Below are 19260 nucleotides of genomic sequence, written 5' to 3'. Positions count from 1 at the left end.
CCCGCAGAGCACTTTGATATATCTACTCTCATTAATTATTTATGCTGTGGTCATTTTTAGGCCCTTCCTTTTAACAAATAAAATAGTAATAATAGAAGACATTACCCTAAGCCGTGAGAATGTGTTTAAATGGCATTTGAAATCACCCTTTTGCAGGTGGTAATGCTTGCCCAAAGGATTACTCTGGCTATATATATATATATATATATATATATATATATATATATATATATATATATATATATATATATATATATATATATATATATATATGTACAGGCATCCCTGTTTCTTTGATTATTTGTATAGATAGTTGAACACTTCATAACTTATTTTTATGAGTGCTGAGTGTGTGTTTTGGGAGCAGGTAATGACAGCTTTCTTCTTTTATGTCCTATCTGCCATCATCCCTCCTACCTCTGTTGTCCAACAGTCTCTGGGGCATGAGTTATGGCAGTGAGGAAATACTGACCAATTTCCTCTGACAACCATTCACATCAACCTGCATGAAATGTCTCTTCTCTTCTCTTCTCTTCTCTTCTCTTCTCTTCTCTTCTCTTCTCTTCTCTTCTCTTCTCTTCTCTTCTCTTCTCTTCTCTTCTCTTCTCTTCTCTTCAAGCACTAAAATACACTAATGGTGGTTACTGTGTACTATACTAGCCCTATCCAAGATGCGCACCTCTGTCAAAACTAGTATGTTAACTCTGACTAACAATATCATTATGATTTATCAACACAGATTTGATCTGATACATCTTTTTTTGCTGCTGCTCATTGATTTTTATCCTGTTTAGCGTCTTCTCTTTAAAAAAAAAAAATGGAAAAAACACATTTATATCTATTTGACATATGAGTCATCGTGCTATAGAGGATACTCCCTGCAGTGCGGGAAACTCATATTCTGCATAGTATCTTACAGTCGAGAAAACTCAGCATGTTATTCTAGTTATTGATTTGTCTTTCGTATAAAGGTACCACCACTCTACTCACTTGACAGTTACTAAAACCCTACATTTAGTCTTTATCTACAATTTTCTATCTCAGTCTCTGAATCAACCTGGTACACGGCCATTTTTTTCCCATGCAGCCTCTAAACTCTTTATTTATTGATTGTGTAAAAGGCTGTTGTTTTTTTTCCAGTTATTACATGTTTTAATTATAGTAAAAAAACAAACAAACAAAAACCTTTCTCTAAGTATTCACCACGTTACAACCTACTTTACAGCATCTGCAGTTTGCAAGCAGCCAATTTAGTTCAATTCAATTCAGTTTTACTTATAAATGGCCAAATCACAGCTGCAGTCACCCCAGGGGGACTATTGTAAGGTAAAGGCTTCTACATTAAGCCATTAAGACCCAACAGAGAAAAAACTGGCTGTTTCTTTTGCACACTTGTGTGTTTTTGTTTTATTATTTTTTTATTTTAAGTGAGATTTTCCTGTATGTAACGAGACCGCAGCTTTAATGCATCCGGTTCCTGAAACTGCAATGGCTCCCAAATTTGTTAGCTATGTAATGCATTGTTTTCCTTTGGTTTTTATTGCGCAAAATAAAAAAATAAAAAAACTGGCGTTACTTGATTAAAACTTGGCTGTCAGTGAATTTTCTAACCCTCAGTGAAAACCAAACCAAAATCCTATATGTTTTTTATTAACCCTGTTCATTGCCAGGCAGCTCAGTTCACAAATTTGACTCCATCCCTCAGATCTCTAACTTCATGCTGTAAACTTCATGTAAAGAACCTTGTTATAATCTTGACTTCTGCTCCCAAATTAGATTTGCCGATTAAATCTGTCGTCAATGCTGGCTTCTCTCAGTCAAGACTCTTAGCTAAAGCCATACCCTTCTGTTCTTTTAAAACCTTGAAAAGGTGGTCAACACCTTTATCACACCCAGGCTGGATTAATGCAATTCCTTATATCCTAGAGTGATCAACACTGCTTCACTAAGAGTTTTCAAATCTCAATTAAAAATTCATCTTTTCTCTTTAACCTTTTAATTTTAGTTCAATTTTTAACTGTCTCATTCTTATTTTCAAATATGCTTTTAATTTTGCTTGTAATTATCCTCTGTGATTTTAATTATCTCCCATTTCTGTTTTGCAGTAAACTCCACCCTAATTGTTTTATTAATTATAATTATAATTAATTATATGTGTATCCTAATATTATCACAGCATATTTGTAGTTTGACACAGTACCAATATTTTATTCTCATAACCAGATTATTGCAAAAATCACCCTTCATAGTGTGGACAGCTTGATGGAAAAAGTAGACACTAGAATTTAACTATGTGTTATTATTAATGTATAGTTTCAGAAGAAGTTAACCCCTTAAAAAAAGAAGCAAATCTGAGATTCGTGATGTTAGAAATAGTGGATTTTGTGGGTGGCTGTGTTGGTTTGGTCTGATTATGAGTCATGCATGGCATTATGGAACACATTTTCTTTGAACATGCTGCCATTTAAAACAGCTGGTGGTCTCTAATTTTTGCCCTTTTTTCTAAAGGCAAATCTTATAGGGTGCTATTAGAACAATGAAACAGAAATCGTCCAGGCGAACCCACACATTAACGCCCTCCAAATGCTAAAACTATGGGAACTGCTATTGGTGATATCCGGTGAACATATTTGTCTGCTGTATTAAGGTACAGACAAGTGAACAGACCCTGAAAACACATTCTTCTAAAGGTCATCACTGACTGATGCTACAGCTCTGCTGACTGACATCTAAATCTATGTAAGACAGCTGTACAATTAACAAGGCTCCCTAAAGGTCACCTTTTCACTGCAAATACTGCAGAACAGAAACATTTGATTGCATTTGAATTATCCATTTCAAAGTACAGGGAGCGATCTAATTCCTTTTCACTTATGGTATTATTTTTTTTAAATCCCTGCATCCTTGTTATCACTCTTCCTCCCTTTTGGATTCTGATGTTTTCATCAAGCCCACTCCCTTCTTTGTCTCCTCCGAGTCCCACTCGCTCTCCTCTGTTCCCTCCCTTCTGCGAGTAACCTGCTCATCTTTCAGTGTGTCTGCAGCAGCCTCTGCAACAGTGCTACAGTATGTCAGTATGCTAATGAGGTGGCAGCATATGGCTCATTCCTTATTTAAGCTCAGCCGTCAGACAGGCACTAAGCCACTCAACTCACCATGCATCTCCTCTCCCTACCTGCCCCAGTTGGATCACACCACACTGATCTCTTAATGAGACTCAAGCGTTATCACAATCAGCTCAACACACCAGGCCGGATCAGTAACTGCTATATTATCACCTCAATCGGAGCTGTTAATCCTTTTATAGGACCATACCCAAAGTCTGCTCACTTTGACACTGCTGCATCTTTCGGAAAACGGACGGGAACTCTGACAGGAAAGCACGTTCACGTTCAGAAACTGTTTTTGTGGAAGTATGCTCGCTTTAATGCACAAACAGTAATTCATGCACAGACACACGAACACATACACCCTCCCACTCACACACACACATACAAGCTGCTATCCACTGACAGGCTGGTATGTAGCTCTATTCCATCATGCTGGGCTAAGCACTCTGTCACTCTGACAGTCTGGCTTTATTTGATGATAGGAGGGTACGACCTTGCCTATCTCACGCAGTTAGTCACTGGTTTACAAGTGCACACACATGCACGCACAATTCACTGACATGCCGATTAAACAGCGACTTGAGCTGATATTTTATATGTGCTTATGTCACTGTCGTGGATGTGGAAAGCAAACTCAGACGCAGTATAATAGGATACCTATTTCAGACTACATTTGCCTTTGCTGTGCTTCTTTTCCTTATTAAGCTTGACAATGTGCATAATGACTGTAGCGGCATAATACGTCCGCCAGTATAAACAGTCAATTAGTGCGTAAAATGCAGACAATATAGCTGTGATTGCAGCCACAGACTGCGAGCAAAGTAGTTTGGAGGTTTGAAACTGTGCGCTCTCCTTTAAACCTTTGAAAGTTCTGCACACATTCAGGAGGAAAGCCTTCAAGGAGTTTTAACTATCCATTTAAAAAAAAGAATAAACAAGGCAGCATTGCACCCTAACCTTTATAAATGGGAGAGATTTAATTATTCCCTTAAAGGATGTAGAAGACTTTTAATGCTGCTTATGTTACTTTGCGAGAAGCAGAAATCTTTTTCTTTAACAGCTCATTGAATAGATTTTTTTTAACTATCCATTCAAATACATGGGACAGAGCTGAAAAACTGGGCTCTTGGTTTTACTTACAAGTATCACAACCTATTATATATCAAAATATTGGATTGTGCAGCTTCAGTTTCAGAGTCTTAGTCCTCCATTAAAAACTGCTCTGCTTTCCTGACAGCTGCTACATTATGCTTTAGAACAAATAGACATAAATGGCTCTAACCAGTAAGAGTGTGTGCGTGTGCCTCCGTGTGTGTTTTGTGTGAGATACATCTAATCCACGCTTCCAAATATAACCTCAAACATCCCTGTGTAAATGTTTGTTCACCTCGCTTGTCTTTCATTCCCCAAAGATGCAGTGCATCCAGTATACAGTCTCACTTAAACCGTGATGTTTGCTTTAACAAGGCCAGACAGCTGACATGTATTTGATCAAAGAAAAACCACATTCTTAGGAAACAAAAATATCTCTTTTTTTTTTCTTAATTAAATACAAAATATTACTGTACAAAGACAAGATTGCAAGAATTACAAAGCGAAAAACACACAATCAGTGCAGGAATTTGTCAGCTATAATGAAAACATTTTCTCCGGTGAGTTTGATGCACAGCGAATGGAATTACGCATAAAGTCAGATGCTGTAATATGCTTTCTTTGTATTTTTTCTACAAGAAATCTCAGCACGGGCAAAGCAAAAGAGTATCTGAATCTCTACTCATGATGACAGCACTTACTTAACCTTTATTGAGCATTTACAAAACAAAAGGTGTCATCATCTTCTGCTGTGACTGCCCCTGTAATACTGGCTTTCCTTTTCTGCTTTATTCATTTAATATTGTCACCTAAATTATGAGTCACGAATATTATGTTTTTGAAATTAAAAGCAAATCATGAGCAGGAAACCTCTGTTTTAGTAATTAGACAATACTTTTGGATATAAAATGTCACAACTTCATAATTTTACCAGAGTTTAGACATGTATCTATGTGAAAATTCTTGAGCTACAGTACTGTGCAAATATACGCTGATATACAGCATATATATATATATATATATATATATATATCAGGCCAACAGAGTGCGAAGTCTCTTAGGCAGCTTTCTTTAAGTAGTCTTCAGGAACAGTTCTCCAGGCTTCTTGAAGACCTTCAAAGCCTTTTAAAGGGATGTTTGCTGCCTTTTTGTTCCAATTTTAATAATAATGTTGAGGGGTGGGCTCTGACGAGGCCAATCCATGACTCATATTGTTCCATTGTGGGTTCTTCTGACTTCCTTGTCATGCTGAAAAATGAAGCCATTGCCAATCAGACTTTTCTGTGTTCATAATTCCACCCATTGCCCATCACTCCATAAAACATGGTACCAATGATCTTGAGTCCAGTTCTTGTGTAATTTGGCATATGTCAGCCTTTCCCGCCCGTTTTACTTCCTTAAAAATGGCTTCTTGACACCCTTCCACTGACACCATTTCTAATGAGGCTTCAGTGAAAAGTAGATGGATCAGCCAAAGAGCCCGATGCTTCTATCAAGTCATGTCTCAGGTCTTTGCTGGATTTTCTCCTGTTTCTTATGGACATGATCGTGAGATCCTGTTCATCTGCTGTACTTAGTTTCTTTTAGAACTGCCACATCATATTTTGTCTCCAACTCTTTTCAGATTTTTTAAGGACACATTGTAAATCATGCGAAGACATTTCTCAGCCAATAGGTCTTTGGGAATCAGCTTGTTAGTGCAAAAATGTTATCTTATACCTGTCAAACTACGTTACCTTTGTCATATTTAGGAGATTCAGCTAATAAACTGGGAAGAGATTATGTGTTTTTGCAGTAGTAAAAAGTACCTAAAGATACAATACAATTTAAATAGTTTCTTTGCTGTTGTATGTTATGTGTATGCACAAGAGCGGTTCATCCCTTGAGTTAGGTGATGTTTTTATGCTTAAATGCTTCTTAGATCAGTGTTAAGTAGCTAACACCAACAACAAAAAGATCAAGTACAATTACTGGAGTAATTTAAAAAGCAGGTAATGTCCAAAGAAAGACTTTGAAAGGCCTTCAGAAAGTGTGGAGAACTATTGCACAAGACCACTTTAACAAAATTGGAAGGAATTTCGACTCCTTAGGAAATCATAAAGAATTAAGGGGGGCAGCTGGGAAAGGCATCAGCCCTCTGCGACCCTGAATTGGATAAGCAGAGGAAAATACATGGATGGATGGATGGGGTGACTCAAGACGTTTGCATGGTACTGTATGGCACAAAATATATTTTATTTATATTTCATATTTCATTCATATATGCTTCAACCACCAAATTATAATCAGTTTTTTTTAAAGTAAAGACTTTCCCAAATTTGAAAAAATCTCAAGGTGTTCATGACATATTGCACACATTGCTTCGTCCAGTAACTGTTAACTTTATATTTAACCAGCAACATTTAATAAGTCCATCGTTGTCCAAAAAAATATTGCAAAACTTCCCTCAAGACAAGGGTTAGGTAATCGGTTCATACATGCAGATTTTAAAAAGCAGACCTAATAAAATGACCTTCTAGTACCTTGCATTCCCTGAATACATCTTGATTACTACCCTAGCGCACCAAAAGAGTGAATGTTGCTCCCTCGGGGAGAGACACACAGGGGTTAAAAGCTGTGTGTGGGTGTGTGCTCACTGTGATACAAAAGTGTGTTTTTCTCTGACTCACCGTCCAGCCTCCACCGTCTGTCGTCATGTCACAGTAGACCTGGAAGCCTGAAGGGTGGTGAATAGGAAACACAGAATAGATGCCATCTTCTCTCTGTCCACTGGCATACAGATCACCACAGTCACGGGGACGTGAGCCTGGGGACATGCAAAAACAGCGAGTCATTAAATAAATTGGCTCTAATATGGATTTCAAAGGCAAAGCATGCACTTGTACACGAGTCTTGCTTTGCCTTCCATTTAAATCCAGGCACTGCCACTGACACACGGACACAGGAATTGTAAAGGAACAGTTTGAGTGTTGTGAAAAAAAGATTGATGATGAGATCGACGAGCAGGTGATGGATGACAAAAGTGGAACAAAACACACTGTAAGTCTGTCAAAGACGAAATTATGGGAGGAAAAATATGAAAAGCAAGTAGCTTAAATGAAGCTGGGAAGACACGAGGGTGGAGCGCAGATATACAGCACCGTGATGCGAGATAATACAAGTAGCTGGGAAAGGAATAATCAAAAGGAAGTTAGAGAAAAAGAAGGATATCTTAGTGAGGAGGTATATACATTTGAGGGATATAAAACAGACAAGGAGGCAGAAAGATTGGAGAGAAGTATATAACAGGCAGAATTCGAGATGAGTTAGTGAAGAGGAGACGTGACAGTGACAGAGAGAGCTTGTAAGCCACAGCAGAGCAGAATAGTAGCACCCTTGTCTGTGACTGAGAAACCCTTCTTACACAAGGGATACAAAATCTATTCACCAGGAAGCAGGAGAGAAACTGATGAGGACAGTGTTATAGATTATGCCTTCACCGGGTCAAACCCCTGAATTTAAAACAGCCAGGAGACTTCTTAAAAAGACCATACAAGATTTTTTTTTACAGAACCCTACATGATAGGAAATGTTTGCTCTCCCCGAAGCTTTTCAGTTTCTCCGTGTAAGCCTCGGCTAATAAGATCCGAACTTTCATCACCGTCACACATAAATGGTAACATTTCCTACTTCTTTTCATTACTGGAAACTGGGGGTGTCTAGGTTCGATAGAAGAGTCGCTTTTTAGGAATTCTCTAACACAGTCATTTCTTTTTCAGCTTAATCATCCCTTAGAGCCGAGAAAATTTCCTTCCAAGTAACACCTTCATTGATTGCACTTACACTCTAGGTCTGCTTTTACTTGACCTGCTTTATGGCTGCAAGATATTTAATACAAAAGCATACAATGGAAGCAATAAATGAATGGGAATCACTCGTTTTCAAATCTTTCTCCAAGACTTAGTGACACAGGCTTTACATTCACAACTTTAGATGTCTTATAGTTGTATGCATATGTCTGCGCATCTATCATCAAATTACATGTTCTGTTAATTATTTTTTTAAATACAACCCCACTGCATTAGATATATATGTGGCCCTTTCATTGAATGCAATTACTTTTTTTTTTAAATTTAGTAAACGCAGAAAATTAAACAGTAATTGTGGCATGCACAGAAAGTTATCAGTCTAATGAGTCATGGGAATGCCCCATTAGATATTCCAAAATGCAAGCATATTTTGGAATAAATAAGAACATTACTTGCAGATCACTTACACATACTCACACACAAGTTTTATCAGATCTACCCAGAACCACCTTACATGGGAAGAAGTACTGGGACGTCTACACATTACATCTACAGATCGGCCATAGGCATCACAAAGCTCCCGGCACAGGTTTTGTGCTGATGTTAATGCCAGAAGAGTTTGGGACTCAGCAGTTTCTGTAGTTTTTATAAGATTTCAGTTTGCGCAGGGTGCCGCCGGTGCATCGAGCCACCTGGGGGGCTCTTCGACTGGTGGGGGAGGTTGTTACATCTTGCAGGAGCTCTCCTCTCTTCAGGACCTCACTCTGCAGGAGGGGGAGATACAGGAGAGGTGGAGGAAGATCTCAGCCTGGGCGTCTATTGTCTCATGTAGTCTGGAACATGAGTGGATGACGGGGTGGGTGCAGTTTTCTCTGTGGTGGGGTCGGGTGGGCTGTCCCGGGCTCTGTGAGGCCAGGCGGCGCTGCTGTACTGGGCCCCGGTCCGGATGGGCCTGGGCCCCCTTTCCCTGGCGGGTTGCGGAGTGTGGGGGTGCGGGGGAGCTGGCTCGGCCTGGGGCTCGTTCACTCTGGCACAGCTGGCTGCCGGCGGAGCTCACGGGCACGTCACTGCAACCCCTCCTGGCTTCTGCTCCACGGCTGCTGAGTGAGCCCTCATCTGGGACTCTCCTCAGCTCTTTCTGGGACAGTGGCGCGGCTGCCCCTCTGTTGGTCTTCCTTGGTCTCTTGTGTTCTGGGGGCCTCTGGATGTCTGGAGTTTTGATCTCCTCCATACCTGCTTCATGCCCTGGAGGACGGGGCTGTGGCTCCCCACACCCTCTAGCAGATCATTACATGAAGGAACCTTTTAAAAACAAGTGTGTTCATGCTCACAGGTGTACACACGGGTGCTCACACACACAAACTACACCCTTTTTGGCTCCTACCTTAAAGCACACTGTGCGCTGTCGATCTTACGTGCTGCACAATAATGTTTAACACTTAGTATTTACTGTTATATTCCCATAGATCATCATGATGTTGTTTATCTCTTGTTAAATGCTTGTTTTCTTTTTTCTTTCTCAACAGGTGATCCAGGTGATTGATTTATGTATTTTTTGTCTGCTTATTTTGTTGGTTTTTGTTTTTTGCCCTTTATCCCCATCCCTCTTCTCTGCTGTTTTTTCCCCCTCTTTCTTTCTCCCTTTTCTTTTCCTCATTCAAGTCTGTCCCATCTCTAGCAAGTGAAAATAAAAACTAAAATAAACAATAAAAGGTGAATCAAATAGACCATTACGGCAAGGCTGGGACGGTCCATTTGGTAAAGTAAATCCGTTGGGCATCTTTCTTTGCCTTTAGACAACAATTCTGATGGCAAAAGAGCCAAACGGGACAGGCAAAAAAAAAAAGATTTCAGTTTGCAATAACATCACTTAAAATTTTAGTTGATCAAGAAATGTCTAGTATAGAACAAATTTCACCAAATGACTTGTTGCAACTGTGCCATCAAATTTCAGTATCGCTTTCAAATCAATAAGCTCTTTTGTGAAGGCAGACTTGCATGCGCGTGCTTGACTTTATACACCTCTGGCAATGAGACTGAAACCTGTGTTTCAGTCTCACTAACGCTAAACATTTAATGATGTTTAGCGTTACTGTGAAAGCTTCAGCTCAGGAAGTTGTTTCAGCATATTGAGGTGAGTTTTGGATCATCTACCTGTTTTGAATTAGCCAGCCTCCTTTCAATCTCTGTTTCTTAATTTAAAATTTGCACTGTTATACTTAGATTTATCAGAATACATTTTTCAATTAGTCCTGAAGGTCTGCTACAAAACACCAAAGAAGAACATTTCTCTAAATATATTTGATGATTGTGGGCAAAGAACCTTTTTATCAACAGCATGTACGGCTTATTGAGATGACGATTTTCATACTTCAGACATCTGCGATGAGACTGTAGGTTTTTTTCTTTTATCTAGTGACTCATCCATGTAAACCTTGTCAATGCACTGAAATTGCACAATGAAATGGTGTAGCACTTCTCCTGTGTCAGCTAAACCTTCCTGCAGGTTTTTTGCATGCATTAAGGAGTCTTTGCTTTGCATTTCCTGCCCACTATTTCTTTGTTTTGTTTCAATCAAAGAATTTGTTTCAATCATTTCTTAAAAACTTTTTGGAATGTCTTTTATAGCATTTCTGTACTTTGTAGGCACAAATTTGCTTCATTTGCAGGGTTCTGAGTTGCTTAGGTGATCATGTGGTTGTTGATTATTACTATAAGGATTTTAAAAAAATCTACTTCATCAACTTTAAAACATAATGTCGCCCAGATCTCTACAGATCTTTTAGAAACATTACCTATAATGTTAAAATGTACCATTGCCTATAACATGTACAATATATCGACTTTCTGGTTTCTGAATCTATTTTAGCGGCAAAGTAACCACTATAGTTTTTCCATAAATGTAAGCTTCCAGTTGGTTCAGTTGTTGGGGGAATATTCCCAGCCATGGATTTGAAACAACATTGGCGTCTAATGCAGTAGAGACGTGTAACAATACAGCAAGTCGAGCTCGCTGAGAGCTGCAGAGCAGGACTAATAGAGCGGTTTGATCAGAAACCCTGCTGCATGCAGGGACGGACTTCAGTGCTGTCAGTTTTGCATTCATATATCTTTGAAAATCTAATATGTTCTTTTGGGAATATAGAGCAAACAGTACTGACATGAATTATTAAAACATTCACACCCATATGGAAAAGATGTACAAAAAGATGTACTCAGTTTGAATTTCAGCAGTTTGTCTTCACCATATCTACATGCCTAAATGCACTGAGTTGCTGTTATGTGATTGGTTATATGAATATTTGCGTTAAAATGTGGTTCAACAGGTCTGTCTAGTACATGTACTACATATGCTTTTCTGTTGCTTTTCAACATGAGAACTTACATATGGGCACACAGCCAGTCAAAGATCACTTTTTGCCTAAAGACTGCATGTAAATCTATTAAATCTAACATAAAATATGTGCACACACAACTTTTATAGTATCTGGTTTTAACATTTAGTATGTAAATCCAAATTTTTGGAGTTGGACTTAACCACCACAAGAGTTACTAATGCTAGTAATAATAAAAATAATCAATGTAGTTAACGAGTATGGGTGGTTAGGTGGAAAAAAAATCATTTTTTGATGCTCTGTGGTGCTGTTTTGCTGTCTATCCTAGTTTAGATGTTTTTGCTCCACACACAGGAAAAAAAAAACCAAACAAACCCCAAAACAATCCAAAAAAGAAGAAACACTGATTTACCACCGGCAGCTTTGATGTACTTTATCTTGACAGTAACTCTAGGGGTTAAAAGCAGTAAAACCCAGCATCAAACTGCATTTCAGGATTTCACAAGCTTAATGTAGAGCATATTTATAGTCTATAAGCACATGTAAACATACCATTTAGCTATTTTGAAGCCTACTGGTTCACAGCATTGTGCCAAACTCTACTTTTGAAATTACTGGGAGCACAGGTGCAGGAGCAAAGCAGGTGGAGCTGGATGCAGCTTGGAAGAGAGGCTGAATACATTATTACTAGGAGGAATGTGGAATAAGCAGATGGAGTCAGGGTGAGCTTCAGTAATGACCGGTCACATGTGCGTCCCTCTTCCTCTTCAAGAAATAGATCAAATAATAAGAGAGAAACAGGAGCCTACCATGAACATATCTGCAACATGTTAAAAAGCGAAGAGCAATCATGTCTTTTTTTTTTTTTAAATTACCTCCTTGCTCAAAAAGATCCTGTATCCTCTGCATTTCTCTTTGCTTTTTAACATGTTGCAGTGAGCTTGCATAAAAGGATGGATTCAGTTGGAAATGAGTTTTTTTTGTTGTGCTGGTACCTCTTGTAAAAATTTTTAATGAAGTTATGGGATAAGATCAGAAAAGCTATACTGCATTTATCCCAAATTTGGAAAAAAAACAACAACAAATTTTTAATGACACCAGTTTAAAAATTAATAATTAATTGACAATAAGTAATCTAATTTGTTCTGCAGCTTCTATACAAAAAAACTAATTCCAAACATTTCAGACCTGAATTTCTGGCTCCTTCTTTTGTGTATGACTTAGCAATACGCACGTAGCGTGGCTAGCATTACTTTTATGATAACCATTATTATTAGATGGTAAATTTACAGTTAATGCAACTTTAATGAATAATTATTGTATTCCTAACAATAAAATTGTAATAAATGCCAAAGTTAAATGGTTTTAACGTCATAATTTATGTGTATTCTCAATTTTTCCAAATGTAAACATTGTGATCTTGTGAAACTTCAGCAGAGACCTGTGCTATGAAGCAGGATTTGTATCAGGCAACATTTATGTTGCAGACCTAAACTGCATATAAGAGCTCAGTCTTGGGAAATCAGTAAGAAATACAGATTCTGACCACCAACTTTACCCTGCTTTTTCTCTGGTTGCTGTTAGTAATTTTCAAACATTTTTGTTGTTCTTTGAGCCTTATCATATGATCCCATTTCAATACCTATTTCAACTTATGCCAAACTGGAAGGCAGTCTAAGCTTATGTTTAAATTATGTTTTATTTTATTAATTTTTTTTCACTTGCTCTCAGACCTTTAAACACCACTGGGGCTGTAGCTGAAAGAATAATGTTACAACTGTCTTACATACATCTAAACATTAATTTAATGGAATACGTAATTGTAATCTGTCAGATTCCCCTGTGTCTTAATAATGGAGCTGCAGTACTGATAAGTCTATTAACTTACACAGCCTGCAATTTGGCTGGCTTTCCTTGCTACTAACATGTAAGACTTTATTAATATAGCAGTGCTTTTTCCATTCTTAAGGACTAAAGTGCTAAATGCACATGAACGTTCACACAGCACTGTTAATACACTGCTTTGTTTTATTGTCATATTGTAGTATTGTAGTTTGGGACTGTTATATGCTGCCAAGACTACCTCTTTCATTTGAATGAGCTCCATTTTTGGACTGACAAACAAGGGCTTGATAACTGCCTGTGTGTAACTGCTTAGCCTGATAAAATATATTAGGGTTAGTGAAGCCAGGATAAAGAAAAGATATCCTTGGTAATGTCGAACTTTCTTCACAGCACACCCCTCTGGAGATTATGATGCTAAACCAAACAGTAAGTGGAGGTGAAAGTAAACAGCAAGTGAAAACAAAACTAAACACTGAGTGAAGCAGAAGCAGGAGTGAAGCAAATAATCTTGGTAAATACACTACACAATGTTTTGTCTCTACAAAGACTTGCACACATCAGTTACCACTCTACAATAACCACCTGGACCATCTTCTACCAACCAAAATTTAATAAGTTAGTAACTTTTAAAGATGCGGTTTTATTGTTTGTTAACAGAAAAGAACTAGGAACTAAAGTTTCACTAAATTTCAACTTCCCACTATTAAAATCCTGCACTTTTTTTTTTCTTTTGAAAATTTGTCCTGTTTGTAAAAATATCAGAAGTCGTCTTGCAAACTGCTCTAGATGATTAGTCTGCAGAGCATGGAGTCTGCCTCTGTAGAGTGACATTTAGAAAAATGCTTAACACCAGTCTTAATTAATAAAGTTCCTAATATGTCATGCTTTCAAATTATGCACAGCAAGTCTGAAATTAGCAACTGTAGATCATTTCTGCTGCAGTGCGATGACTACTGGTATTAAGTTGGTGAAAGATGCCGCGCTCATCAACTGCAGTATCAGTATGTACATTAATTTGAGACTACGGTTCACCATATTACATATTTAGATGACAGCGTAGGCTGAAAAACTTCCTCGGTGTGAATAAAATACTATACTGCATCAAATACCAAGATGTGCCACCATCTGAAAGAGGTCACATACAAAGAGGTTTTTCTTTTCTTTCATTTTCTTCCTTGTCACCAAATAGGCACAGATTTAAAAGGAAAAAAAAAAGACTAATGCCTGTTTAAAGTGACATAAAAAGCACGGAAAAATGGAGCCTCAAGCTTAAACATCCTTTCAAAGAACCTAGTCGGTTCAGTATGTGAAGCTCTGTCCAGGGTGCTGAACCCTGAAGCTGGTCGATCAGTTAGCATGAATGCCTTTTCTACTCTTGACATTTGTATAGCTACAAGTTAAGCACCATTAAAACAGGTTTCTGTGAAGCACTATGTGTGAGTGTGTGTTTTTAACTTGAAAAATACACAAAAATTTCACATCGCAATAAATTAAAAAGCAAATAACAGACAGATGTTCTTTTAGGTCTTTCCACTCCTGTAAAATTCTTAATATAGGGCAGGCGGTTTTATTTTTAATTATTTTTGATTTTGCCATTATTAGCAGGTAGAGAGAGATGATGGGTGAGTGGGTGGGGGAAAGAAACGCAACACAAGGCTCCATGTCAGCATTAATCCAATCCAATCCAATCCAATCCAATCCAATTTTATTTATAAAGCACTTTAAAATACCCAGCACAGGAACAAAGTGCTGTACAGAAAATAATTTAAAACAATAGAATAACAGAAAACAGCAAATAAATAAATAAAACACATAAAACATAAAATTAAAACAGCCCTATATTAAAACAAAAACAAGATAAAACAGCATCGAATCACCTAAAAACAACTGAAATAAAAATAAAAACCAACATCTCACGTGGTGTCAAAGGTGGGTTTTCAAGAGTGACTTAAAAACAGATAAAGGACTGACCTGTCTAATCTCTAAAGGAAGCTCGTTCCACAGTTTTGGAGCTGCTACAGCAAAAGCACGATCTCCTCTAAGTTTACGCCCAGTCCTGGGTACATTCAGGAGCAGCTGATCAGCTGACCTGAGAGAGCGGGTGGGTGTATAAGGCTGTAGCAGCTCAGAGAGATACGATGGGGCTAGGCCATGGAGGGCTTTAAAAGTAAATAAAAGAATTTTAAAATGAATCCTAAAAGAAATGGGCAGCCAGTGAAATGAAGCTAAAACAGGGGAAATGTGCTCAAACTTTCGAGTGCCAGTTAAAAGACGAGCTGCGGCATTTTGCACCCTCTGTAGATGACTAATATATGAAGCGCTGACCCCAATATAAAATGCATTACAGTAATCCAGCCGAGTGCTAACAAAGGCGTGGATCACTGTCTCAAAGTGCTGCCGTGGCTTTATTTTTCCCAGCTGCCTGAGGTGAAAGAAGCTAGATTTTACCATCAAACTTCAGATCACAGTCCACTTTGACCCCCAGGTTTGTGACAGTTGGCTTAACATACTGGGCCAGGGAATCTACATACACATTGGGGGTCTCAGTGGGGCTACCAAAAACCATCACCTCTGTCTTTTTATCACTGAATTTAAAAAAGTTAACAGACATCCAAGTCTTAATGTCATTGAGACACTGAAGTAATGGCTGTGTAAGGTATCTGCCTTTTTTCTTTAGTTAAAAAGAAAAAAGTTAAACCCGAGATTCTACAGTTTAGCTTCCCAGCATATGGCTGCCTGCTCAACCTGTGAACTAAACCAGTGCTATGGGATTTCTAAGCATGTATTTTAATTATTTTTACTCTGCATTTATACTCTATACCTTGGCGCTATTAAAAAGAGGTAGACTATAACAGACGATTTGTGCTTTAAGATGCTTTGATGTCAAACTGTCATTGCCTACACCCTTACAGGCAATGACAGTTATGCGTTATGGTACGCTATTATTCCAATTTTAAGACAAGAGTTGGTCATTTTTCTGCTTTTTTTAACAGGATCTAACATATATTATGTTATGGGAAAGATTGTAAGAATGGATTTGTTGGAAATACACACACCAGAATTTTTCTGGAACGCTCATCCTAAATGATAGATGAAGTAAACAGGAGTAATAAATAAATTAAATAATTCTCCTGTATTCCCTTATATCAGTGGGACAAAGAATAGTACATTCAGGCATGAAGCATATCTGCAGACTGTATTCTTCTTTCTTCCAAAAAGCATGTGAGTCCCAAAACACAAAATGTTTTTTTCCAACATAAAAATGTATGCACATTTTAAATTGGCTTTAAACTTTTCTTTTAGCAAAAAAAAAAAAAAAAAAAATCTTGCATTGGTAAATTTTATGCAAAGTGGTGAAATTACTCATGTGGAAAACTATTAATAATGAGCGATAACGCGTGACAAATATTTGACTGAACTCAACACCTGTTTTTAGGCTCCACCGTAAGAAAACTGGAGAGAGGCAGCAGCCTGCGAGCTACTCCAGCAGGCACAACAGGGCTGATGTAATCATCACTACAACCCCGTACTGGATGTAAACCAGAAACGGAATTAGGAAAAACATATACCTTGTACATGATGACTCCTTAATTTGAACAGGCATAATCACAGTAACGCAAATACATGTACAATTTAATATGATGGAAGTTATCGAATAAATAGCACCTTGTGGGTCTTATTTTGACTCTCTCTCTTTGACTCTTTAGAGTTTGAAAGTATTTTTCCTTCAAACTGAGTGGGGGGAAATCTATGCGTGTCACGGCCGAGGCCGCCTCAAAAGGGAAAGGACTCAAATGCTCGTAAGTAGTTTCAGTGACAACTTTTGTTTTCTCAGTAAGTGTTCACAATCAGGAAAACTGGGATGTGACTTTAACAAGTGCTAAATGCCACAATTAAACCAAAAGGGTTTTAAGCAGCCTGGGCTAAGAAAGCAATCTGGTTGTTGGTCTGTGGAAACAGCTGTTCCGGGGATTGGGCTGGAGGGAGAGTCAAACTGGGTCCAGGGCAAGGGTCAGAGTCACTGTAAATAGAGTACAGACGTTCAGGTATGGTTCGGGAGAGATACGGGCAAGCTATTCGTTCTGAATCTTCCTTAGTACTGCGTACTTGCCGTGGGTGGTCTGTAGTGGCATGAAGGGGTGAGTGGGCCAGGTGAGTGGTCCGAAATTACTGGCGTTGAGGCAGGGAGGCAGGCAGGTGAGTCGGGTGAACAGCCCGTGGGACTGTCAGGAGGTCCAGCGTCCGGATTGGAGCTCTTTGGCGGAGATTTGTGTCTGGCAACTTGGTGCGTGGTAGGGTTAGCTGAGAATCTGGCGAAGAGAGGTTGAGTGTGCTGGCCTTATGAGTCCCCGGCTTCATTACCCACAGGTGCGAGCAATCAGCAGAACACTGAGGCCCCTCCCAGGGGTGGAGATGCCGGCTCGGTGGGAGACACAGGACTATGACAATGCGGCTCATAAATTGACTAATGATCTCCTGACTGAATAGGGGAATTTAATGTTTTTGTCTCGGATGTTGTTGCCATTAATATATAGCCAGGAGACAGTAGATTAAAGCCAAACTGAAGTGTATTACATATTGTTGGATGACAACTCTTGCCATCATCATGAAACAATATACTGGCACACTGGTTAAAACCTTCGGCGCCATGGACAGAGCCTTGAGTTGACTGTGAGTTTCTGAGTTTTGACTATGAATTTTGTCACAGATTAAATTTTAAAGAATATATAATGTTTCCAATAGTGTTATTCAACCTAAAGACCTGCTTTCCAATTAACAGTGACGCTTAAATGGATTCCAGATCAAATTGATTATAACTGTTAAGTATTAGTATTTATATTAAATGTATTATAGATACATTTGTAAAATGCGATACATTAAATATAAAAATTCTGAACATCGTTGACCCACTTACCTAAAATATAACAGTATATATGTTATATTTGTAAAAATAAATAAATATGGTACTTGGATTTAATTTAGAAACCCATCATCAGCATCAAGGAGAACTTACTCAGCTGCAACAGTTAGGTTGATGATGTTACAAGCCTGCAATATATTAATATTAAAGTATATAATAAATATACTAAATATTAGTCATGACTTTTTTATAAAGCATTCTAGAGCATAAGCAAAACTTGAACTTCAAAATATCCCTTTGTTATGCAATTCCTAGACGATGCCTACTTCTTTATGTCTACAGATTTATGTAAACACCTGCACCTTCTCAAATTGTACCTCTAAGACACAAATGGTTGCTCTTTTATTCTGGCATCGTACCCGCTATACACGGGCAGCTTTCAATCTGTGACCTTGGCTACCTAAGACAGCGCAAATCCAACAGGGGGATGCCACTGGGTGTACTATGCCTGGTTGAAAGCCTTCCAATGGGATGATGCCTCAGGCCCTTCTCTGCCTTTCAGCAACACAGCCCGGTGGCCATGCAAGTCATCTCTCATGCTGAGAGCGAGAAAAAAAAATCCACATCTCTACCAAGGCCAGTGGATAATGTGGATGAGGTGGATGAGATGTAGCTCAGAGAAACATATTGATATCACGAGGAGATGCTGGATTGAATAAATATGTGGGAAGACCGATGGTAGACGCACGTCTGTGGAATAAAATTTTGATGAATGGTGGAGATGGAAGAAGAGAAGGACTGATCGTGACGGGGAGCAGAATAGAGTTTGAAAAGGTCAAATGTGTCGATGTATACATTACATATACAGAGACAAAGGTAAAAACAGAATATAAGAAAAAGAAAACCTTACATACACTCAACAAAAATATAAACGCAACACCTTTGTTACTGCTCCCATTCCCCATGGGATGGACGTAGAGACCTAAAATTCATTCCAGATACACAATATAACCATCCCTCCCAAACAGTGGTCACAAATCAGTCCAAATGTGTGGTAGTGGGCACATCTGCCATATTGAGATAATCCATCCCACCTCACAGGTGTGCCACATCAGGATGCTGATCTGACATCATGAGTAGTGCACAGGTGTACCTCAGACTGCCCACAACAAAAGGCCACCCTGGAATGTGCAGTTTTGTCTCACAGCAAAATGCCACAGATGCCACAA

The 19260-nt window shown here is 38.6% G+C and overlaps 1 protein-coding gene across 2 annotated transcripts in view; it reads right to left on the bottom strand.

The window, feature by feature from the left end:
• fibcd1b (fibrinogen C domain containing 1b) overlaps positions 1-19260 on the bottom strand; it is a 134995-nt gene that overhangs the window by 63797 nt on the left and 51938 nt on the right. For both annotated transcript variants that reach the window (XM_004549824.3, XM_004549825.3), the window contains one exon: positions 6872-7008. In XM_004549824.3, coding sequence (XP_004549881.1) covers positions 6872-7008 — 137 coding nt within the window. The remainder of the gene's footprint in view (positions 1-6871; positions 7009-19260) is intronic.

The sequence above is a fragment of the Maylandia zebra genome, linkage group LG7 (assembly GCF_041146795.1).
Source record: "Maylandia zebra isolate NMK-2024a linkage group LG7, Mzebra_GT3a, whole genome shotgun sequence".
Lineage (NCBI taxonomy): Eukaryota > Metazoa > Chordata > Actinopteri > Cichliformes > Cichlidae > Maylandia > Maylandia zebra.
This window is presented reverse-complemented; position numbering and strand designations above follow the sequence as displayed.